Here is a 25,037-nt window from a genome sequence, read left to right as displayed (position 1 = left end):
GGGGGGGAGGCTTTTTTTTCTTATTTCATAACTACAGGGAACAGTAAGGCACAAATTGTAATTTTGCTGTCAGCATGGGAATCTGAATTGTGTTTCTAACAGCTTTTCCTTCCCCAGGCTGCACGTTGCGCTAATACAGAGAACCAATTTGCATAACTTCTGTCAGTCTGAAGCACTGCCTGATCGCTTTCTGGTACAGAAGGTTAGTTTAAATGTTCTTTATATTTGTGTTCTGATTACTTTTCTGGATTGGATTGCTTTCATGTATTTGAAACGTTTTTATTCATTGTGTGACTACAGAGCATCTGGAAGTGAAAATATACTGAAAGGTCAGCTTATTTGTTTTCTTTTTCTTTACCGTAAAAATCCAGAAGGTCTAACCTGGCCCAAAGGTTCACCATCCAGACTCGTAAGTGGCTCGAGAAGGAGCATACACCTCCATATGCCTTCACGGGTTCGCCCATATTTACACTAATAGTGAATTCTGTCCTGTTGGGTCTTTCTGATCGGCCTTCTGGCTTTCCAGTAGATTTCAAAAGATAAATTTCTTTTAGTGAAATTTATTCTTTGATATGTCATTAACCATGACCTAGCTTTGATGGTTATAATAATTCTGTGAAAGCAGGTTAAATTTGGGGATTGCAAAAGGTTTTCAAACAGTGCACAGCATAAATCTATCTAATGGAAATTTATGGCTATGAAAAAGCAGTGTTCCTTTACTGCACTGTAGAATTTGCTGATATTTAATTACCTTAGCTCTAGAAAAAGGATATCATGTAATGAAGACTGGTTGGAGGAAAAATAGTATCAGCGTCTGTACTGCTTTATGTCATGCATTTCATTCTCAGCAGCAGCAGGAATACATCACAGGAGAAGATTGGATCTCAGCAGAGTTGTGTTGTTGGTCCAATCACCCCTGAAAAGGAAGCTAAACTATCAGAGAAAGGAAGGAGGATGCTTCTAGCTCATGGACAGTTGTATTTTTGCCGGTTACCTCATTAAGCTACTTCAGATCTGCAAAAAAAAAAAAATATGAAAAGCGATTGATTTCCACCAGTAATTCTGTAATGTTGAAAGAAAAATAAATTACCCTTTTGAACGAAATGTCACTGAATCGTCACTCCAGGCGGTCGGTGAGCGTTACTCTCCTCTCCCAGTTTTTGAGCACCGGGAACTGCAGAACTTGGCTGGTGGGAGGCACCGTCGGTCCCCGCACTGCTGCAGGTTGTCGGCGGGACCGCTACTGCCTTCGCACCCAATTGTTCTAGCAGCCGCGCACCGCCGGGCAGCGGCCCCGGCCCCGGCCCCGGGCGGGCGGGGCGGGGGGATCCGAGCGCCGCCTCCCCCGGCCCGGCGCTGCCCCGGGAGCCCCCCCGGGGGGCCGGGCGCCACCGGATTGGCCGCAGCGCGGGGACCCGGGGAAGGTGCCGCGGTGGCGGGAGGCGGCGCGGCGGCAGCCCGCAGGATGAGCGGCAGAGCCGGCTTCTTCGAGGTGGGTGCGGGCGGCGGCGGGGGCCGGGGGCAGACGGGTGAGCCCGGGCCGGGCCCCGCAGCATCCTGCCGCCGGCGGACGGGGCTGTCCGGGGTCCCGGCGGACTCCTCTCTCTTCCTCCTCCATCTGCATTGAAGCTCCGGGGAGCCGGAGCCATCCGCTCCCGGGTCTGCCACGGCAAGTGACCGCCGCTGGAGCCGGGCGGAGGGAGCCGGGGGGCACGCCGCTCACCGGGGTTTCCTCGGGGCGAGGGGGCAGAAGCGGCCCCCGTCCGCCCCGTCCTTCCCTTCCCCAGGCACGTTCCCCGCGTCCCCGCTGGTCCTCGGACGCGGCCCCGGGGGTGGGGTGGGGGGTGTACCCGGGCTCCAGGCCGGCTCTCGGCGGTCCGCGGAGACGCCGGATCAATGGCTCTGGGCTTTCCGCGGGTCCTCCCGAGGGCAGTGCGGTGGTCAGCCTGCCGGGGTGGGTCTGGCAGGGCATCCCAGCCGTGAGGAAAGAGCGAGAGCGAGGGCGAGGAATGTTCTCGGCACCTTCTGTCTCCAACTTCTTGGAAGACCCTGTCGCCAGCCGCTGTGCATCTCGCCCGGAGCCGTCCCGCGGAGCCTTCCGGCCCGCTGCGGCTCGGCTCGGCGGCACAGAGCCGGCGAGGGGGTTGGTGCCCTGGCCGGGAGGTCGGCTCCGGCCCGGCTGCCCTCGGCGGCGGAGCGGGCACCGTCCGGCGGCGAGGAGCGAGGGCGAGGGGTGCCCGCCGCCCCCGCCCCGGGCAGGCTCCACCGGCCCCTGCTAGCACGGGGCGTTCCGGTCTTGCGTGGGAAATGAAACATCGCCGGACGGAGTTCGGTACACTTAGCTCCTTGTGGGTACAGAAAGCGCAGAGTAACGTGCACCTGGCGACCGTGAAGGGTAGTGTGTCTCATCAACTTATATAAACAGGCACACCGAGTCTTTGCTAGAATTATTTAGGCTGGCTAATACAAAAATTCTTAAGAGTGGCTTGTAGTACAAAAACAGGTTGGTACGAGCTAAACGTCAGCAATCCTGAATGTGTTCCTGCAGGCTTACACTTTAGTTTCTCCAGCGTGACTTGCCTAAAAACGAATGGCATTCCTCCCCCCATGCAAAACACTAACCAACTGTTGTTATATCATTAACAGAATCCCAAACAATCTGAAAAGCATCTGCTCCTTTAGTTACTTACCATGACCTCAAAGTTCAGATTTTGCTTTTTAAAGCTATAAAAGTGTTCTGGACATCACGAACAATTCAGCAAAATAAGCTGCCTCCAGCTCTTGTGGGTATGATGTAGGCACCTGCACTGTGTCTTTTCCTCTGCAGTGTTGACTTCCCTGGGTTTTTTTCAGGAAAAACAACCAAGCTTTTTACTGCCTCCTGCATTTCTACCGGTGTCCCAAACTCTTATGAGATCTAAATGCAGGAGCAGGCACGTGTGTATTACCCTTCTGAATGTCTTTGGTCATTGTCTGGTCTGCAGGTTTGGTCTTCTGCCTTAGCTGTGCTGAACTTCTGAGTAGCACTTGTTACTAGAAGACCTCAAAAGCGTGGACATCATTATTGTTACCTGAAGTGGAATGACCTGCTCCATCTTGCTAGGCAGAACAATAGCAGCAGATAGAGGTCTTTTGAGTCCTAAATCAAGATCCTGTGTCTAAGCAACACTGATCCAAACTCAGAATGCCTCATGAATTTACATGTCAGCCTTGTATGTCTTAGTCCTTTTCTCTGTACAGCAGATAATGGGTGGAAACAGATTTCCCTGGCTCATCCATGTGTCTTCTGAGCTGACTCAGGGTGTAGGATGTAGACAAAGACAGCTCAGGTAGCACTGGGCAGTGCTGTTGCATATCACTTTCTGCGCTGTTCTCCGCACCAATTTGCTTTCTGTTATAAATTCATTGAATTTGAATTCTGAATTGCATTTCCCCACCACGTGTTCAAAACTGTGCTATCAAAAGAGAGAAGGTGCATGCCCAACCTCTCCCAATACTTCCGGGGGGGGGGGGGGGGAGGGAGGGGAAGGATGAAGGAAGGTCCTCTTCCTTATGCATGAATAAAATTACTCTTTGGTGAATGGACCTAGTAAAAGATGGGCAAGAACATCAGACTGAATGTGAGTGCTGAGACCCTGGCCATTAATTCCCTTCTTTTTCTTGATCAGAGTCTTTCTCAGGCAACTGAAGACAAAAACACTTAAAAAATAGGCAATGTGACTATTAATTAAAATTAAAGAGACTATTAAGAAGCCAGTGAAGGGCAGATTCAGCTTTGGAAGGTGGATTCAGCTTTAACTCCTTATTTTGAATTGGCAGTGTTCAAACTTAGTACCAAGAATTACGAGCAGGCGCCCAATTAAGCCAAAGTATGCTAGACCTAATGGACAGACAGCAAAATACCCAGAGTGGCTGAGTGATTTCCCTCGGTTTATGTCTGTTTTAGAACTGATAGGCAAAGTCAGGTCCCTGTACTCCTAGACCTACATCTCAATGTCTGCCTCCACAGTTCTTATTCTGTAATAATGTGAAAATAGGTCTTGTTTACTTCAGTTATTGGTATGTTTCTAATTTCATCGCAGCTTTTTTATCACTTTTAGCTCAGGAGAAGCTTAGCAAGAGCAACCGCAGTTTAAAGAAATATGTGCATACCTGAGAGTACTGCACCTGGTAATTTGAGGAGATTCACCTCCGAAAATTTAGAGATTTATGATAGAGGCTTGTACCTAGATAATTAATATTCTCTGAGAGTGCTCATTTCTCCAAATTGATTAGAGAACAACTCTTCTAACTTATTTTATATATGTTTCAGAGCTTATGATACAGTTTATCCTAAAAGTGCCTGCCTTTCTCGTTTCCATACAAAGGATGTCTACATGACATGCTCAGATGTAAATGTCTGTAGTAGAGAGCTCTGAAGTCAGACTAATTAATTCTACCCTTTCTTTCTACTTGACAGGTTTAGGTCTTCAAAAGCATTTCATATAAAGCAAATAGTATGGCGTTCTGACCTCCTAGAGGAAAGATTCTTGAACTAATACACTCATACTTTAGAAAATTACTGTCCTAAGAGCCACAGTTCTACTTATGCTTCAACTGGTTTAGATGGGAAGTGCCTTCTGTGAGCAGCGATAACCAAAAATGTTTTGGAGTCTTCACTCCCTCAGGATAGATTGAACTGACATATGCAGTACAGTCTAAAAGCAATAATGTACTGCCCCCCCCCCCTTGCTGGCATTTAAAGCTTCTCCCCCTTCTGACTGTGATGAAAACCCTCTGAATGCAAGGGGGGGATGACTGCTGCCTAGCTAGCATTGCTGAGATGGCACAGCTCCTGTTACAAAGGTTTCTCCCACTCAGAGCTATGCTGTCTAAAGCCTCATCGAGTAAGAGTACTGAGAGCAAGTGCCAAAAGCAGGACTGCAGAGGATTTTAAGATTCCGTACCCTCCAAGAGCTGCCTGAGCAAGACAAGGCCGTGTACGAGATATTTGAGTAGTCATTTAAAGGGTCACTGCTGAAAATTGCCCCACTATTTGCAGACATCTGCTCTGTTTTCACAAGTAACACATGAGATTATTGTCACAGAAAGAGATGAGATTTTAGAAAAAATATTAGACTTCTTTGAACTGTATTTAAAAAAAAACAACAAATCTTGTGCGTGCACTTGCCAGTATAAGGGCTCCAAACTTCCTAGGGCTTCCTGCCCTGTCAAAAGGCAGCAGACCCATCCTTGCTACCTCTAGGTAAAAAAAAGGAGAAAATCTCTCTCTCTTCAGTCTCTGCAATTCCATGTCAAAAGCATACACTGGATGTACATTTTGACATCCAGACACTGAATGATCCATGAAGAGTAGTAATGGAACTATAGATACTGTAGTTCAACATTGCAAATCACAGTACTGATGCAAAGAACTGGTTGTGATTTCACAAAGAATTTATAAACCTCTTCTACCTGAATGTTGTCGTTGTAGAAAACAGTCACCATAAACTAAAGCCCCGAGGCAGTGAATATTCTCTGTTGCACATGGAAAAGGCTATGCAGTGGTGTTGAAAAACCTGGATGTCTACTTAGTGTTGAGTCAAAGCTGGCTTAGGTTCTCAGATGGAGGCACTCCAGTCTGCTTCATAGTGACAGTGATACTCAGTGAATGATGTGACTCTTCAGTATGCCTGCAAAATTGGCAATGTGCATCTCTCTTTTAGCCAGTGTAAGTGAATACCCTCTGAGTCAGTATTAACTGATGCGGGTCCCGTTCCCATCTTGTGTATGCTCCTGCAAGATGTCATGCTAGTAAAAGCTGGAAAGCTTTCATAGGCTTTTGAGACCCAGACTTCGCTGTGAAAGCACAGATCTCTATCACCGCTTCCATTTTGTGAAAAATAAACCAGTCTCCCACTTCAAGGGAACACACCTTCCTTTTCCTTCCTGACCATTCCTACATAGACTCGTTTTATCCTCTGTCAGTTATATAAATTAATTTGTCTTTCTGAAGGATGACCATTTGTAGCTCTACACCTGTTACCAGCCTCAGGTCCAGGTCTACAAAGTGACTTGGGATTTGCCATGCTTTCAGGTTAGGCACCTGTCTCCAAAACTGGATATGACAATTTGATTAAGGTATCCAAGTTTACTTCAACTCTACACCTTCACTGTGTGGTATCCCAAAAGGCATCCACTGCAGGGAAATGCTGAACAGAATGACAATGGAAGGGAGCAGTGCCTGAAGCAGCCCAGAGACACAGGAATTCCGGATTTCTCTTTGGTAGGAGGCTACCCTTTTCACTGGAATACACTTATGTCCTTTCCTGCCTGTACTCTTTGGTCTCTTTTGAATCCTTTATTCCTTGCTTGGTGGCCCAAACCTTCTATGGGAGGAGTGAGGAATGGCAGAAGACAGTCTAAAGCAATTTTCCCACTTCCTGGCACTGTATCTAACCATTACATATAAAGCATGAAGAACAAGATCATCTCCTTTGTTAACAGTTTAGCTTCATTCAGAAATAATGTCCAGAGAGGTGGTAGATGTCCCATCTCTGGAAATATTCAAGATTACATTGGACAGGGCCTGAGCAACCTGATCTGGTTGAAGACATCACTGCTTATTGCAGGGGGGTTGGACTAGATGACCTTTAAAGGTCCCTTCCAACCCAAACTATCTTATGATTCTATAATCTAAATGCTGTGCATTGTGTTGACTTTGGGATAAAGATGCTTACTGGAACAAGGTCCTTGAGGATTTAGATGCAAGCATGCCTAACTAACAAATCTGAAACAGGTGGAAGAAATAAAAACATGCTATGAGTTTCAGCACAGTTCAGACAGTGGTGCTCACTGGCTTGCCTAGAACTTGAGAAGTTGAGGAGTGAGTACCGAATGTGTCTTGTGAACCTGTAAATGTTAGACATCTAAAGTCTACAAAAGTGAAATTTAATTGTATAAAAAGTTTTGAGTATGTGTATCACTGTGTGTCCTCTCTTTATACACAGTGAAATAATGTAATAAGATTCTAGTCTCATGAAATATGAGCCAAGTGCTTCAGAGACGTAAAGCTTTACTTAGTTGGACTACTTACAGGATAAGGTACAGCACTCCACAGGTAAGATGATTAAATTTTGCTTTGTGGTTAAACATTTGCCTTGGTTCTGCTTTGGGAAATCCTTGCCTAGCATATGGCTAAGCTATGGAACTCCCCACCTCAGGACACTCTGCATGCAAAATGTTTACACAGTTTTAAAAAGCAATGCATAAACTAATTGAGGAAAAATCCATGAAAAGCTATTAAATACAAAGGCAGCACTTCTGGTGGAGGAAAACAGTGGTCTCTGTGTCTGTCTCCTCTCAACCCCAGTCACTATATTCTTGCCCTGTTTTATTACTTTTTCTGAGTCGCTGGCTGCATCAGAAAGATACCGTTCTAGATGGATCCATAGACTCATCCTCTGCAACAGTTTGCACATTCCTGTGCAAAGGAAATTTTGAACTGAAAGTCATTTGTAGCAGCAGCACAAACAGTTTTCAGTGTAAATACACTTACAGCAATTTCCCTTTGGCTTAATTCCATTGACTTCAAGAAAGTTATTCTTGATATGCACTAGTGTGAGATCACACTAAGGTGTGCTTACTTCCTTCAAGAACAAGACAGTATACCAGAAAAGTCTAAGGAGACAGAGAAAATTACTAATTCCATAGGAAAAATAAAATGTTAAGAAAGATTCAGTTAGGACTGTGGCAACCACTGGATTTTTTTTTAGTGTAAATTCAAGGAACCTGGCTTATGTAAGCATTCTAATAGTTCAGGGAAAATCCATTCTGCATTACTGTTTCTTGGGCTGCTTGGTTCCTAGACTGTAAAATAAGCAATTTTGTTTTTTACTGAGTAATTTCAAAAGAAATCAATATGATATATGCTTATGTCAGTGCTCACAAAATCTCACTCAGCTACAGTTTACTGAATCTGCTGAGTACAAATGGCTGCAAATAAAACTTCCAGGATGCACAGACATGATAAGTGTGTCAATATTTCCATAATAGTTATCACATAATTTTTGAAGATCTGTTGATCCTTAAGCATGTCATATGGCTTTAAACTGTGTGAATTTCACCAATTGTATTTTTGTAATCCTATTGCAGGGACACTGCATCTTAAAAATATTTTTTAAATGCTGTTTGCTCAACTGTTTTTCCCCTATGAATAAACTTTTCCCCCTATTTATTTTATTTTCTGTATAAAAGTTTAACAGTTGAATGTACTTTTCCTCTGCTTATATCATATATTGATTATTCTTTGCCCTTGACCCGTTCTAAACAATAACAATCACATTTTTTTCTGTTTTTAAAGACACTATTAATCTTTAGTCCTTATGCACTAGAACAAATTTGTCATCTAAACATTGAACATATATTTGTAGTCACTTACAAAGGAGTTTTAACATAGCTATCTTGCACAAATCTGCCTATTGATTAAGTTCTATTCAAAGTTTTAGAGAAGCCGTAATTTAAAATGCCTTTAAAATTTCACCAAATAAGTGGACTGTAAGTCATACTGCAGTAGTGCAGGCCAACAGTCAGTGTCCTATTGTGCTAAATGCTTTGAAAACACATAGAAATTAAAGTTCTTTGAGCCAAAAAATTTATGTTTGAAAGGGATGATACCCATCAGTAAGTGTTCCAAGAACAGATTGCTGGGTATTTATCAACTGTTGCCAACCAATACATTAACTGACTTGGTGCTGCGCCTGAAGACTGAAAACACTGTGTTCAGTGCTACGTGAGCTTATGTGATTGGCCGTTATGTTCAGAAGAGATAACATTTCTTGCCTTGGATCAGGCTTTTCTGTCCCTTATGCAGGGAACATCTAAACACTGGGGGATGTTCTGATACAGCTAAGAGATGCGATAATTAGAGGAAACAGTCACCTTGCTTTCACTCTGTTGTCGCACAACTTTCTATGGACTGGAGCAGAATCTAAAGCTGCATTCCTGTGTCTGCCTTTCTGAAAAGGGAAAAAATGTTTGATATTTGCTTAGATCTTGAAAGTAACTGAAAGTAGCTGAAATGTTTGAAGTTCAAGAATGGGTGTCCAAAAACAAAAGTAGAAACATTGAATAATTTGGGTTGCAAGGGACTTCTGGAAGTCATGTAGTCTAACTCCTGCCCAAAGCAGATACAACTAGATCAAATAACTTTGGGTCTTGTCCAGTCCATTTTTAAATACCTCTAAGGACAGAGATTTCAAGTCCTCTCTGGGCAACTTCTTCCAATGTTTCTCCAAGCTCATGATGAAAAAAATTTCCTTGTATCTGGTTGGATTTTTCCAGATTGCCACTGGTGTCTATTGCCTCTCACCATTATCACTGTGCACCTTCAAGAAGAGTCTGGATCCATCATCTCTATAGGCTCACTTTAGGTATTTGAAGAAATGGGCAGTATAGGCGGGTATGTCAGTTTGGCCTTTCAAAGAGATGTACTGGACTAGAACCAAGTAACAGTAAAGAAGATTTTGGATGATTTGTTTGTTTGTCTTCTGCGCTGATTCCAAAGGTTCACAGAAATACCTAAATTTCTGTACAGCCACTCACATGAAAACCACAAAGCAAAAGAACATGCTCTGTAATTTTCAGTCTGACCTTGTGCGTAATGAGAATAATCCAATTAAAAGAGCATAGGTGGCAGAAAGATACCCAAACCACTCTCTGACTGGCCTGGAGAAGATTCCTAATACAGCCACTGAAGGCCATACACTAAAACTGCCCCTAGGGGATTCTGATCCAAAATGTATATGCTGGGAGTAGGTATGGAATGGGAAGGAGACTGCTAAAACTGTGGGTGCTGTTGCAGTCTCTAGGACAGCCCAATGGTATTCATTGACACAAAAGTTTTGAGATACACCAAAGTTTTCAATAATCCCTGTAGCAACTCATATCAGAAGGGACAAAAAGTGGTTTACAGCCCTCACAGTACTTGTTCTGTGGATTGCATGAGTCAGAATGATGTATTTCAAGAATACTCCTCTGGGAAGGGAATCCACTTCATTTGCTTTGCCATGGAGATGTCCCACAAACAGAGACATTAAAACTTGAAATTTGTGTTATTGCAAATATTAAAAAATGAAGGGAAAACTTATGATATCCAAATAATCTGTCACACGTTTGTTACGGATCACAAAGGAGGAAAAGTGCTTATGTCCCTTGATGTCCCCTTAGAGCTTACAATGCACAGGTAGAAAATACCCCTGCATTAGTATCCCTTGTGGAGATCAGATTTGATACTTCTGGCTGGAGCTGAAGTGCTCCATTGCTTCACTGACAAAGAAAGAACAATTTGGGACAAGTGAAACAAGGAAATAAGATACTCTAACCAAGTGATCTCTTCAAAGCAACCCTATTAGAAAGACACTGGACTGTGACTCCTATTTTTAGTAAGGAATCATATTTAAAGTCTAATGTTAATCTATCGTCTTGGCCAGTTAATACCAAACATAATTAATGCTAGATGTTTATTTAAAAAAATAAAGCAACAAATGTTTTTGGTACTAAGTAATGATGGTCCCATTCATTTAGTGTGACAGATAAGCTTTGGACTTTCACTCTTAGCTATACCACAAAGTTCCATTACAGTGTTTGATAAGAACAAATGAAATTAAAACACCATCACTGTATTTTAGGTCTTGCTAGCCTGCTGCAACTGTGCTTTGAAACGTTTGGGGACTTTTCTGCTTGGCTGTTGATTAAAATCGTAACCTTTTGCCCAAGTGCCATTTGGTCACAGAAATAAACTGTTCTTTTCTTTTCAGAGCTGTAGCTAAACTGCTGCTTGGAATATAAAATGCTAATATATAGTTACTAATACCGGTGATCTGACAGGCAAGAGTAACACTGAATATTCCTATAACAACCTCTTAAGGATTTGTGAAGTCCAGATCTTTAGCTGCATTTGTTCGTTATGTCCACTGAAGTTTTCCAATCTCTTTACAATTAAAATATACAATTAAAAATAGTCCTGGAACAATAAACATTAATCTTTGAGCTGTATGTACTCTGAATATTTGCTTACATGCATATATGTGCATGTTTAATTTTTTTCTCAAACTGTCTTTCCAGTTTTACAAATCATAAAAATTCTGTTCCTTAGTGATCCCTGTGAAACTACTCTATCCCTTATTTGTTCCTCTTGGTCTAGCATAAGAAAATACCCCAGATCAATGTGTTTTGATCAATAAGTTAGCTACTTCTGCTTTTGAATATATCCAGGAAGACAATTTATTTGGCAAGAATTTTTTTTTTTTTTTGCAAGTTGAGTGCTTTGAGAACTGGCTATGATTAAAGCTGTCTCTTGAGCACATCAGGAGTATTTTTAACACAGTCCAGTGTTCAGATCAGAGAAAAGCGGTATCTCTGAACAATGAGTGTGAATTTGGGAATCAACTAAGAGTTTAGATGTTATTAGGCAATGACTAGTAATTATCATTTTGTGTCCTCTCAGGTGGAAATCCTTGACTGGAAGACGAAGAAACAGCTATGCTTCCTAGATAAGGTAAACCAAAAATGTGTTTAAAATGCTAGGTGACTATTTAAAAATTACTTTTCTTGAGTAAGTTTAGTGTTTATGAAGGGTATTTAGTCTCCTGATAGCCTTCCTTTGGCCACTGAAGAGGCAATGATTATTCACACTTCATACACTACAGAGTACTTCAACCCTTTTCCAGAAGGAGCTTTTGGGCAAAGGGCACAACTTCAGCAGCTTCACTAAGATGGTGCCAGTTGTGTCTTACTTGCTCATAAGCCATCAAACTGTCAATGCTGTTGTAGTAACTCTTGATCACTGCTAGAGAAGCTGCCTCTGAAACCAGTGTCACAAATTGTCCTCCCGTTTTCCTATAAGAAGTACTTTGAAACACCCATACCAATCCTAGCCATCTGTGAGAAAGTTATACCGTTACATTGTTTAAGTCACATTTCTACTTGAATAGTCTTACACCTAGTAGTTGTCTTTCAAAATACGCATCTTACATATGCAATATTTTTTGTTCCCTAGGTGGAACCAAATGCCACAATTAGGGAGATCAGATTGATGTTCCATAAATTATGTGAGTATAACTTTTGGAGCAGTTCACATCACATCAGAATATCCACTACATAAACAGGAGAAAATTAGATAATTTGAAACATGTGATGTACACACATAATGCTAAGTAACCTGCACATGAATGCAATCATAGTGAGATTTCAGTATAATTTCTTTATGCTATCTTGATACACCTTTGTATTTTTTCTGCTGCATAATTTCTCACAAATATCCATGTTGAATAAATATTCCTAGAAGTCTTTAACTAAATCTTACCTTGTTGTGTTGCATTCATTATAATCGTGGATGATTTAAACCAAACATGGTATATCACACAATTCTGTATGGTCTTACAGATCCTCGGTGGTATCCAGCAAGGCAGTCGATAAAACTTGATCCAAGTAAGTACTGGTGAGGACTAGAGTAACGAAGCTTTGAGCAGGGGTCTGGCATAAAAGATGTTCTTTGCATGGGCATTAGCTCTTAAGAATGAGTTTCCAGCTATGTTATTTAGCACTATGAAGGCTGAAGAGAATCCAGAACAAATTTAATTCTTTGAAAGTATTGAACAGAGTTCCACCCATGTGCCTGGTGCTTGGTAGTTAACTCGGGAGTCTGCACATTGTTCCAAAGTACTTTTTATCTGCTGAGCACTTTTCCTTTCAAGACAGGCAGCACAGAATCTAGATGCTAATTTCCCTTAGCTGCAGTGAAATTATCTCCACAGTGATGCTCAGCTAGGAGTACTAAAAAGGGCCATGAGTTAGAGCTATCAGTTCACATAATCCTCTGCTCTCAGGCAGGTATTACAGTTCTTTTGAGGTAAGCTAATGCAAAACACATTGCCATGGATGTAGGGTTTGCTGACAAAGCTGATGCCAGCTGGCCGACTTCATTAATGCAGTTGTAGGTATTGCTACTAGAAGCCTCTTAGTACATGGCCTGGGTGCACAAAAGAAAGTCTAACTGCCAAACTGTGTTAATTCATCTTAGCATTTTCTTCTTAGCACTTTCTTCTTTTGCTTCCATTAAGCATAATTTTATTTAAACAGTCCCTTAAAAGTATGTTGGTGCAGATTAGTTCATTGTGTAGGATCTGTCCATGGAAAACAGGTGTATGAGTATCTTGTTTCCTTCTTCAAAGATCTACCTTGTCAGATTCCTCCATGGACTTATGTTGTGAGACTTGCCATGAGAAAATGCTGGCCTTCTGAAGATTCCCCCAAATCTAGGCATTAAAAGCTTGAGTACTAGCTCAAGTCCTGTGGAATCACCTCCTAGCTGGTTGGTTGGGAAGAAAGGAGGCAATGAAAACCTTTGTAAGAGAACCTTCCAATCTTAGCTTATCCTAGCTTCTGTTTGTCTGATGATGAGCTATGAGAAGAGAGAAGAGAGATGGAGGTGCAGCTGACTAGGAGGTCAGTGAACTGCGTTAAAGGGCAGTGACCTATCAGCAAATTCTGCTGTAGCAGTGACAAAGCAAGTCTGCTAGACAAGGCAGGCACATAGGATTGAGAATTCTCCTAACTGTCTTGGTGTGAATAGAGGATTCAGGCTTATATGTGATTACAGGGATAAATAAAAATCAAGTATCACAGAATCACAGTGTCTGTGGTACTTAATTTTAAAGTATAAAGATTCTTAGTTTGTTTATTGAGGTTCCAATAAACCCACGTCACATCAAAGAATCTCACAGGTTGGTTAAAGCACAATATAAAGCTAGGATGCTACCAAAGTTGACTTGAATTTCACTGAGATGTAATTACTTCTTTCCTTCTCAGAAGGAAAGTCCCTGAGGGATGAGGAAATCCTGCAGCACCTCCCTGTTGGCACAACTGCTACCTTATACTTTAAAGATTTAGGGCCACAGATAGGATGGACTACGGTGAGCTATGCTTCAAGTCTGAGCCATTTTAATGGCTATTTTTACATAATTAATCCTTACATCATTTTTTGTCTCTCTCCAATATTTCTGCATGATGCCTGCTCTGACAGTGGATGCAGGCAATGAATCCTCATTGCTTCAGTTCATTTAATCAGGGAAAGCAGTAACAGGATATTCTGAATGCCTAGTTCCCTGGGAGAGCGGCAGTGGAAAACTTGCTGCAGGTTAGGTTGTCTCTACTGAACTAAGGTGCAGGTTGTCAAATGGATTTCGACGTCTACTACAAAATCACTAGGAACTAGGTGTCCAAATGTTTTTGGGGCTCTGCTTCACAGGGCTTGTGTAACTCTCCTGACAAAGATCAGGATTACACTCCTATAGGTTTGTCCTGCAGAGAGGCATGTGAGCAACTTCACATGTCAGTAACTGACGTGACTTTAGCAGGAAAATGCATGAAAGTAAGATCAATTAGCTGTCTGCATGTGGCTGCGTCCCAGGATGCTAGTGGCAGGCTAATGACAGCTGATAATCTCTGCAATATTAGTAGCTATCCACAAATACCTCACATATTTACTGTCTTAGCTCAAATGCAAATTCTGTCACAACTCACTTGGCAGGCAACACAGCACTGCTGTTTATGCAATGAGGTGACCAGTGACACTTCCAGTTCTTCAGAAGGTCCATGTTGCACATATTACACTAGTTCTAATGAAACAGCACAGCATTAAGGGAAAAGTACCCCATAATTTAAAGGAACATTTACCATTTCTTAGCTATGAGACATTAATAAAATCTTTTGTTAATGACAAATAGCAAAGCCAACTTTCATAGGAGGTAAAATAAAAAAAGGTCAAATGTACTGCAAGACTGAATCTTTACATCATTACTTTGGATGCAATGCTGATAAATCAAGCAGCTATTACACAATCCAAAAACCAGTAAGACAGGCAAAAACTTCTAATGGGAATGTAGACCCCAAGACACACATGCATTAATATATACCAAAATATCACAGTGCAGAGTAACACCAGACTTCTGCCATTCCATAATCTTTCCTTTATATTCCGCTCTCCCTGCCCTTCAAGCTACTTCATTCAAATGTAAGCCAAGAAATGCATCAGTTCTATCAAATAAAAAAGACAAACTTCCCATCTACAATCAAATCTGATCTTCACCAGAGAACGTTCTGGTTGTTACAATAACACAACTTTTCTGAGTATCAAAATAACTCTAAACACATGAGAAAACAGTGGTTGGTTGTCATGGTGGTTTTTTTCTTTTAGGGTTTTTTTTTGGACAGAATTACAATTGATTTCCTTTCTTTCTCCATCAGTGAGGAAGGAGCCTACCTTCCTCACTTATAGAAGTGTGGAAAATTCAACTGTTAATGTTTGGTCCAAAGTTAACTTTAATTTAAAGTGATGTTCCTAAGAAATGCGCACCTATCTGAAATGAAATCAAGTTAAATAATAGCTTCATTTGTTTCCTCTAATTTTTTAATAATTTTTTCTTTGTGCTCAAATTAAAGATTGTTTGAATATAGAATGAATTGTTTCCTGGGACATCTGCTGTGCTAACTGTTCATATGGATGGGGTCACCTGTGAACACTTACAAACTGTTTTTCCAGTTTAAACAAAATTCATTTGTTAGAAACAAAGCTCCTCTTTTTAAGATAAATTTTTCAGCAAATTTCATTTTAACCCAAAATAAAACAACAGTCCTTGAGGGCAAGAGGAGGGTGAGAGCTGCATAAATGTAACATGCATGCGTGTTTATCATGATCTCTGGGCTGCCATTCTTATCTTTTCATACCCATACTGTGTCAGCTGCACTGGCAATGGCTGTTTGTATGTAATTGAGGCCAATGCATTGCAAAACATTTACGTGCATGTCTACCAGTTTCACAGCCCAAGCTCAAACCTGCTATTCCCTCCCTGACTCTCTAAATGCCATCCTGGGTCAGGGAAGGTGTTTATCCCACTGCATTAGTTATCACAAAGAAACCAAAGCAAAACCATAATCTAATTCAGCTGTCTAATTATTTTCTCTCTTTTTGCAGGTATTTTTGATAGAATATACAGGTCCATTGTTCATCTATTTTCTGTTTTATTTCCGCATGCCTTTTGTCTATGGACTGGATGAGAGGTTTACATCAAGCCCGCATCCAGTAGTTAAGTAAGTCCGTTTGCAGGCTTGAGCAGTATTTCTTGTTAGCATCGTAGTCTTATTCCAAATGTCTTGCCACACTTGTTTCTTTAAGCACTCTTAAATGCTTTTGTCTTGCTGTTTCTAGCTTGGCATGTATCTGCCATTCTTTCCACTACATCAAAAGGTTGATTGAAACAGTATTTGTTCATCGGTTCTCCCATGGGACTATGCCACTGAGGAATATTGTGAAGGTAAATTGTGTCAGAATCTATCCGTAGCACCCCTTACAAATCCAACCTAGCCAACCTATGCTCTGCCCCTGCAGCACAGAATTTTTGATGTGGCTTTTGTAGTAATGCACAGCAAATCTCACCCATAAAGCTGTAGTTCTTTCAAAAGATTTCTTAATGTTGCTATTGTATAACCCACATGTTGCCATGCTGTTATTCATGTTATAGTAGTCTCATTCCTGTTTTAGAATTTTAAACCTTCAGCATACCCTTCCTTTTCATTCAGCTAGGGCTTTGCGTGTCAAGGTTTTAGTGACAATGTTAACTTCTAAGGTAGCACAGGCAGGCACCATGTTTAGAGGGTTGCTTTAAAAAAAAAAAAAATGTACTTTTTGTAACAGTCATTTTACATCTTTGCCCCTAACACTCTCTTTGCTGTTAAGCAACTGTTAATTTGCCTGTGCTCTAGTGTAAAGCAGCTTGGTTGTTCTGCATTTTCTTCTCCTGCGGGAGCACTCCCTAATGTTACCTGCTGTGGCACAGGGCAGCTGCTGAGATGCAGAACCCCTGTTTCCTAGATGTCTATGAAGCAGTACAGTGGACTGAATGGATACACATGGGCTGTAGTTATTTTACAAATGTTTGCAATAGAGTGCACACTAGCGTTCAAAAATGCACTTTATACTCAGGAAGACAGGAGATTATAATTACAACTGGAAAAACGTATAGTTTAGTATCAGCATTTTGATATTTACCATTCTGTATGTAGACAATCCCTTGGAATTTGCATTATGGCAGTGATACTCCCAGCAGCTGAAGGTCTACCTTGCAGCTAACTCCTTACAGCTGTGCAATGGCTCTGGTAGTTCTGGCGATAGCTTCATGCTTTCTAAATGGAAGGCGGGTCTGTAGTAGAGCAGCGATAGCTTCATGCTTTCTAAATGGAAGGCGGGTCTGTAGTAGAGCAGAGGCCCTCAGAAAGAATCATCCCTAGCAATTTACTGTTTTCTGCAGCAGAAGAGTGCAGGGGTTGTTAAAAGGCTAGCAGATCTCTTAAAAGTCTTGACACAATAATAGCTAATGCATGCTAAACAGCAGATAAATAAGCAACTTCACCTTGAAAAAGAATCTGTACAGTGCGATAAATCTTCATTTTCTCACTGCCATCTCTGACAACTACGCATTCCTTTCAGACCATACAAACTGTTGCTAAAGTTGACATTTGTACCAGTCATTCTGATCACTTCTGCTTTTCCACCTTCTCAGGTTGGTGGTACTTGCTTTCGTCTGTAAAGTTGCTTGCTGTTTCTCTTCTACCTGCTTAGCAGTGCTTGGGTTTGGTTTGCTTTTATAATTTCATTGACTTTGGTGGTGTTACTCCAAAATTGTGCCAGTGAGAAAAATATCACACCCTTTTCCCTTTTTTCTCTCACATACAGATGGTAGATAAAGCTTCTTACTTTAAGTGTTTGATCACGTACATAGCAGATATAGATAGCTTATTTCCTAAGTGCAATGGAAAGCTACCTTTAACAAGAGGCACTTTAGTCTCAATAAGCGGAGATCTGAGACAGGAACTGATGAGATTTGTGATTCTCATCCTTTGTTTACCAAGTGGAAATAGGAATAAATGATGCCGTAAAATGCAGCAGGCGTTCACCAAAAGCAGTTCATGCTATATACTAACATAGTATAATTCTTTCTAAGATATGTGATTTTTCTAGGCAATGGAAAGGCAGAATACCTGATTTATCTGGACTTACTAAACAACTGGACTTGTTAGGATGGATAAAATAGGGATTAATACAAACATTTTGTGAATATAAAGGAACTAACTAAAGCAAAGACGATCGTGGTCGTGTCAGAAAAGGATCTGTCAGACCTTTAATAATAGGGACGTACTAGTGGAATTCCTCAAAGATTAGTCTTATGACTGGTCTTATTGAACATTGTCATGGGTAAAAAGAAGGGATATTGTCACTTTCTACAAAAACGTCTGAAGGAAAGAAAATACTAGACCTAAAGAAATGCCATTTAAACCAAAAGACAATATAATGAAACAAACAGAAGGGTACATGCTGGTCATAAATAAACATAGGCAGGGAATGAAGAAATAGTTTTGATCATCATAGGGATCATCAATTGGAGTAGAGAAGACAAAAATCCTAACCATAACCGTAACTTTGTAGCCTTAGGAATAATTTATTTATGCGATCCCTGCAATACCTGGACTTGACCCACAAAATCTTTTTGAGATTGTTGTAAAGCTTTATTATTCACCTGGAATAGGAAAGATTCACAGAAACAATTTCCTTCTTTCAAGTGAGTTTATGAAGTCTGCATGTACTCTGCTGTTCGTATCTGAGCCACACTGGAGGTGTATGAGCAATAAGGCTTCTAGTGGCAGCTGGACATTTGTAGTGTTACTGCTAAGGACCTTAGCAGTGGCAGGCTCCATTCATCTTAAAGATCCTTTTCTTATAACTGAGCAATACTCTTGCAATAAATCATGTTCTTTGGATGAATGGTACTTGTTCGGTTTAATTACAGCATGTATTGTTGGGAGCTGAGCCACGATAATTTATTTATTTAATTTTACTTTACTGAAATCTATAGCCATATGATCCATCCTGTGCCAAGCCCCAAAGTTAGGGAAAGGTCTTTCATAAGATGCCATTCCAAGATTACAAGAAACTGTTTCCACCTAAGTTTGTACAGCAGTTAGTAAATTGTAGGTGATGGTGGAAGAAGCTAGTGTTAGGGAGGAAGCAGTAGTTTATGGATAGGACACGAACTAGATTGTTCCTCACTGGAGTCATTCTTCTGGCTCTGCTGCTTTTCCTGGGGAAAAGGGAAGTTGTCACAGGGAAGTTACTTAATCTCTCTGTTCTTTTGTCCCTTCTGATCTGTAATTATTGGTTAATAATTTGCTCTTTCTCATCAATTATCTATTAATATATAATCTTAAAGCAAGGACATATTATGTGCTTGTATTACAGCATACCCAAAAAGGTGCCCATTTTGTCTGAGGTCTCTGGGCACTTCAATGGTTCAATTAACTTGGTTCAATTAACTTGGAAAAGAAAGTGGAAATGCAACAGAATGTTTGATACAACTGTTTGCAGCAGATGGAGGGGCTTATGTCTCACCAGCATTTTCAGAAAAACGCACCATCAGACACTGCAGTCAGCTAGTGTGGGTTGCAGACGCTGAGGTAATCACTTTTCGAGGTATTATTGCTAGAAATGCAGTTCTGGCTGCAAAATTCTAAGCAAAAAAAAAAAAAAAAAAGTTAAACCAGTCAGGACAGGAAAGAATGCAGGCTTGGATAAGAATTTTGGCTGTGTGAGCAGGAAAGCAAAGTTGTAAAGGAGAAAGCAGAAAGACCCAGAAATGTCTAAGATACACGAAACTATTGGAAGGCCAAGAAAAAAGGATCACCAGAAAGAGTAAGGGGATCAATGTTTTACTCAAGAGTGAAAATAGGAGGGAAGATAAAGGGAAGGAAAAGAACAGGAGAAGAGGTAAAAGGAAGATAAAAAGCTTGGTTTTGGTCCAGTTGGTAACAAAACATGCTTTAAGACATTAAAAACTGAGGCACCAGGTTTGATAAAGGAAGAAATCTCAACTGATGAGAGGCAAATTTATTAGTTGTCGACAAGTGTTAAAGTCTATCTGCAAGAGAGTGGCACCTAGAGGGGACAGCATAGAGGAAGAAGGGGAATAGGCCAAGAAAGGGCCTCCCTCCTACCTATGGATATATAAGGAGGGAGAAGATAACCTGTTACCAAGGTACTGAAGCAGCAATGAGTGACAGAAGAAAAACCACAAGAGGCAGGACCAGGACAACCAAATAAGAGGTAGAGATTGTTATTGTAAGTTGTTTTTTTCATGGGTGAAGCCTGTGAACAAGCTCTGATATTGGTCAGGAATGAGTCAATACAGCCAATAGTGACAGCTATGTTATCAGAATTTAGAGAATGGAAGCTGGATCACAAAAAGTCGAGGAGTTCAGCAAATGGGACAAACTAAAGATACCACAGTGAAAGGGCAGAGGAAAGTGTCAGGCATGATGACTTCAGGTAGGAAAAGATAAAGCATGGGAAAGAAGGAAAACTGATGGGGTGAAGGAGAAGAGGAAAGGCAAGAGATTGGGCAATACAAAGTAATAAGCAGGGAAGAGAGCACAGTGCCTAAATCTGGTTTTACAAAGTCTCAAGGGTTAACAAAACAAGTCTCTCTTTAACATACAGTCTGTATGGCACTTCATATTTGGCCAAATGGCTTGCCAGACAAGATAAATTTGCTTTCAATAGTATGATCATACTTTCTAAAACTATTTATAAACTTAACAGCTCCAAGATATTTGAGATGAAATCTTACTTTATGAGCTCCACTTCCTTCCTGTTATTTCCTGTTGTCTGCTCCCACCTTACCACACTTAGTATTGTCATTTTTTATTGTACTATCAGCAACTTGAAGGATCAGCCCAATTCATTGTTATCAGCGGTCCTTGCAGTGAATACTGGCCTAGAGGATTGTACTAAAACAAAGAAAAATTCCCTTTTTTTCAGAACTGCTTGTATTACTGGGGATTTGCAGCTTGGCTTGCTTATTACATCAATCATCCTCTTTACACCCCTCCTTGTAAGTAGCAAAACAACCCTCAATATGATTTAAGTACTTATGTGTTTGTATAATAGTACTAATGACATGTAAACTTTTTTTTTTTTAATATAGCTTATGGGAAAAAACAGATAAATTTTGCTGTCATCATGTTTCTGGTAGGTTTTTTGCTCTTTTTATAAAATGCTGAAACTTGTTGCTGTATTTCTTATGTCGTATACGTGGAGGAGTAACTAGGATAAGCAGATACCTGAACACTTGGGACATACTACTAAAGCTGACCACTTGCATGCAGAACAGATAAAACTGTCAGTCCTTAATGTGATCTTGCACACAAGGGAAGATCTTGATTCAGTATCCGTTCTGAGACTGTGATATTTATCTGCTGAGATGATCTCTCATAATCTTCAAAAGAATTCTGGAACTACCACTGTTTAAAAGCCAGTGAGTCTTTTTTGTGAACTGTTTATTGAGTGTTATGAATCACAACAGAGAACTGGCCAACTGAGAAAGTATATTGCTGGTAATTTCCAGGGAAAAGGTTCATTTTGCTGGGCTTCAGAAATTTTTTACAGCTTTCCATATGAAGCAAAATTCTTAAATCACTGTCTGTTCATTCTGACAGTTCCTAGGAACATATCATACATGCAGAAGCAATGTTAGTGTAGCCAACAAAGATGTACCCGTTTTTACTATGTATGCGTAACTTGTTTAGAACATCAGCTGTTCACTTCTCAAAGCAGCTTCCCAGTATGAAAAATTCTGTGAATTCATAATCTATTCCCATTTTGTAGAAAGACTACGGAAGTGAAAGCACAGAGCTGGGAATAAAACTCAGGAGCTCTGACCACCAGTTATTTGCTTTAATAGCTATGATTTGCAGACACTGGAGGCTGCCCATAATCATATAAATGGGTCATTTCAATATGCTTTCTGCATAATTGATGGGGGAAACATTATTTAAAACCAGTGGAGGAAGCTGGGTCAATTATATTTACTGATTCATATCAATTATACTCTAGAGAAGAAAACTTACTTAGAGTCCAACCCGTATCTTCCTTGGGATTTCAATAACTTTTGAGAAACCAAAACTATCCAAATAATTTTTTTGTGTGTTTTTAAAGACATAATAATCAAAAGATAAAGCAAGTATCTCCTGGGTTTACTTTTATCCCCTTTGGTTTATTGCCTTTAGATCTCATGGGGATTATATAGGTAGTAAATTTGATCTTTTGGACACTGACTCCACATTTGCTTGCAAATATCATAAATGTATAAGAGAGTATAATATGGACTCATGTTTGAACAAAGACATTCCATCCTCCTGTCAGACAGCAGTCTTGATTAAGGATATTTATTACATTTATAATAGATTCTTTTTCCGTTTTTTTTTTGTTTGTTTGTTTGTTTGTTTGTTTGCTTTTTTAAAGTAGCCCAGGAGATAACAAAAGGAAGAGGAGTAAATAGAAGGGAAGCACATTTTTAACTCTGTCATGCTTTTTCTTGCAGCTGTGTGAAGCTGGAAATTTTTCCATTCATGTTGCACTCAGTGACCTCCGGAGAAATGGTAAAAATTGCATTATCGCTTTTCACTTTGTGCAGCCATTCAGTACTTCTGCAGTTCCTCTGCCTCATGAAAGATCTGATCCTGGAGGGCGTTGATACCTGCCAGCTGGCTGCTGTGGGAGCACAGGTTGCTCAGCACTGTAAAGATTGGATTCTAGGGGAGATCAGACAGTGCAAGGAATCCAACACCAAACTGTGACTGTTAAACAGCACTTCTTATCTTACTGTAATTTTTATTAGTTGGGGCTAGGTTGTGTTGGGGGGAGCAGTTATATTCTAGTTACACTGGTAATGCAAAAGGAAACTGTCCTAGTATAAACTATGCTTTGGTGAGCAAGGGAAAGTAATTTCACTGGCTTCTACAGGGGGCCCAAGGTCCCTGTGCAGGCCAGGGTTCCTTGGGCATGAGCCAAACATCTTACAGCTGTCAACTATGACTGCTAAAATCCCATTCTGTAACAGTCCGAGAAAACCTTTAACTTTTGAATCTAAAACTTGAGGTACCTCTTCTTACAGGAGTGACTGTGATCAAAAGCGTATGTAGATGACTTTCTAATGCCCAGAACATTTCCTCACAGTTATCCTATTCCTTCTTGTGGGTCCAAAGAACACCCTGTTTTCCCATATCCTGCTTGTCCCTCTGACAGTGGTGAGACACAGGAGTAGGGATAGTTGGGTTGTCTTTGTAGGAAACAATATATTTAGGAGTGTGAATATTTTGTGATTTGTTTTCTAATCTATAGGATCCAAAACCCGTAAGATCCCATATCCAACAAAGAATCCTTTCACATGGCTGTTTTTCTTTGTATCTTGCCCTAACTATACATATGAGGTATGTATTTTCAAACAAGATGTTCGGATTTTAGTTTTGCTGAATATATTTTCATTTCTTTTGGAACGTTAAACATAGAAGAAACCTCTGAAACAGTTCAGCTCAATACATTTCCCCTCCTCCCCTAAACCCCATGAAATCAGATTGCAAACAGGAACTTGTCTGTTATTCCTTTCCTCCCTTGAGGCAGTACCTATGGGGCTAAACTTAAACAGGCAGCCCGGACCCCAGGCCCATGCTTCCATGTGGCTGCTGGACAGGAGAGATACACTTAACAGCAGTGCAAATTTTGCAGACAGGAATAGGGAGATTGCCACTGAACGTGTATTGCAATGAGGGGATGGGGGCATCTGGTGGATTTATAATATAGAGAGCCCAAGAATATCACAGTACGCATGAAGGTAGTGGACAGACGAATAGAAGATATTGTGGTAGAGAAAACGGGGAAATAGATTAATAGAAGATATTGTGGTAGAGGAAAAAGGAAACAGGCCCAGGTAATTTTCCCCATTTTCTTAAGTTATACAGTTGCTTGTGTTGCTGGTGACTGCTTTAGAAGCTTGAATCAGTTTATTGCTTCATATTCCTTAATCAGGAGCCAAGCTCCTGACTCAGTTCAAAAGCAGTTAAAATCAGTGCAACTCAGTGTAAAATTCACCCTTGACACAGAAGGACAGCATCAGGTTTTAACTTCAGTGCAGATTAACAGATGTTAATGAGAACAACATTTGGCCTCAGACTATGGAAAGTTACCGTTCCTAGGACTGATGGAGGCATGACAAATACAAATTAGGCAGAGAAATAGAAAGGACACTATGTTGTAATGCTTAAAATTTTATCATGATAATAACTATGGAAGCAAACATGAAGGTCTCATTTGTGATAATAAGGCACTGTTCACATTTTTGGTTAAAGGTTCTTAACACTAGAAATTGATCTGGCTGACCTTGGCTTTTTTATTTACCTATACTAGGACAAGGTTGTTTTTGATCAATAGAGACATAAATGCAAATGCTGTCACCAGAAATATTTTAAATTTCCTTGGCCAAAACAGGTGGGGACCTGGATCAGTTTCACTATCATGACTCAGTGTGTTCCAGGTGAGTAATGCTTTGGTACTTCACCCTGAAGTGATGTCAGCAACAAGAGTGTGTTTTTAATCTGATAATGAAAGTATCTTTTTCTCCCTTCCTTCCAGTGGGGCTGTTCACCTTGCTTTGCTTCATTCAGATGACAATCTGGGCAAAGGATAAACACTGCACCTACCTACGAGAATTCAAGGATTATCCAAGTCTTCGAATGCCAATTATTCCCTTCTTGTTGTAAGAAAAAAGGTTTAATTTGAATATTGCACAGAACTTCAAGAAGAAAAAAGCTTATGAACCTCCTGCCAAATAAGTGAATTAATTTAAGGATTTCCACTGCTGAAGGAAATTGTACACACTTGAAAGCTACACTTCCTTACATTCAAGAATTCTCAGCTCAGAAGCACCTTAAAAAAAATAAGGCTTCATTGCACAGCTGGTAGTGAAAAGCCCTTACAGTTCACTGTAACCTGATTGATTTAGATTTTCCTGTACTAGTCTATTTAGATTGATGGATCAGAGATACTGAGAAGTCTGTGCTGAAAAGCAGCTCCAAATTTAGCAGTGGCATTCTGCAAGACATAAGTACATTGGAAC

The 25,037-nt window shown here is 40.6% G+C and overlaps 1 protein-coding gene across 1 annotated transcript; it reads left to right on the top strand.

Moving 5' to 3' along the window:
* Positions 1–11,452: 11,452 nt before the first annotated feature.
* On the top strand, positions 11,453–24,751 carry LOC309672523 (very-long-chain enoyl-CoA reductase-like; the record flags this gene model as incomplete). The annotated part of the gene is made up of 12 exons (XM_082484051.1): positions 11,453–11,536; positions 12,038–12,089; positions 12,424–12,468; positions 13,849–13,952; positions 16,013–16,128; positions 16,247–16,352; positions 20,906–20,978; positions 21,072–21,115; positions 22,467–22,524; positions 23,267–23,355; positions 24,410–24,455; positions 24,554–24,751. 12 exons carry the CDS (start codon positions 11,453–11,455, stop codon positions 24,679–24,681), a joined length of 945 nt encoding a protein of 314 aa, XP_082340177.1. The 3' UTR covers positions 24,682–24,751.
* Positions 24,752–25,037: the final 286 nt, after the last annotated feature.

The sequence above is a fragment of the Vanellus vanellus genome (assembly GCF_965231255.1).
Source record: "Vanellus vanellus genome assembly, chromosome: 5".
NCBI classification, from domain to species: domain Eukaryota; kingdom Metazoa; phylum Chordata; class Aves; order Charadriiformes; family Charadriidae; genus Vanellus; species Vanellus vanellus.
Note: the sequence above shows the minus strand (reverse complement) of the source record. Positions and strands in the feature narration are given on the sequence as shown.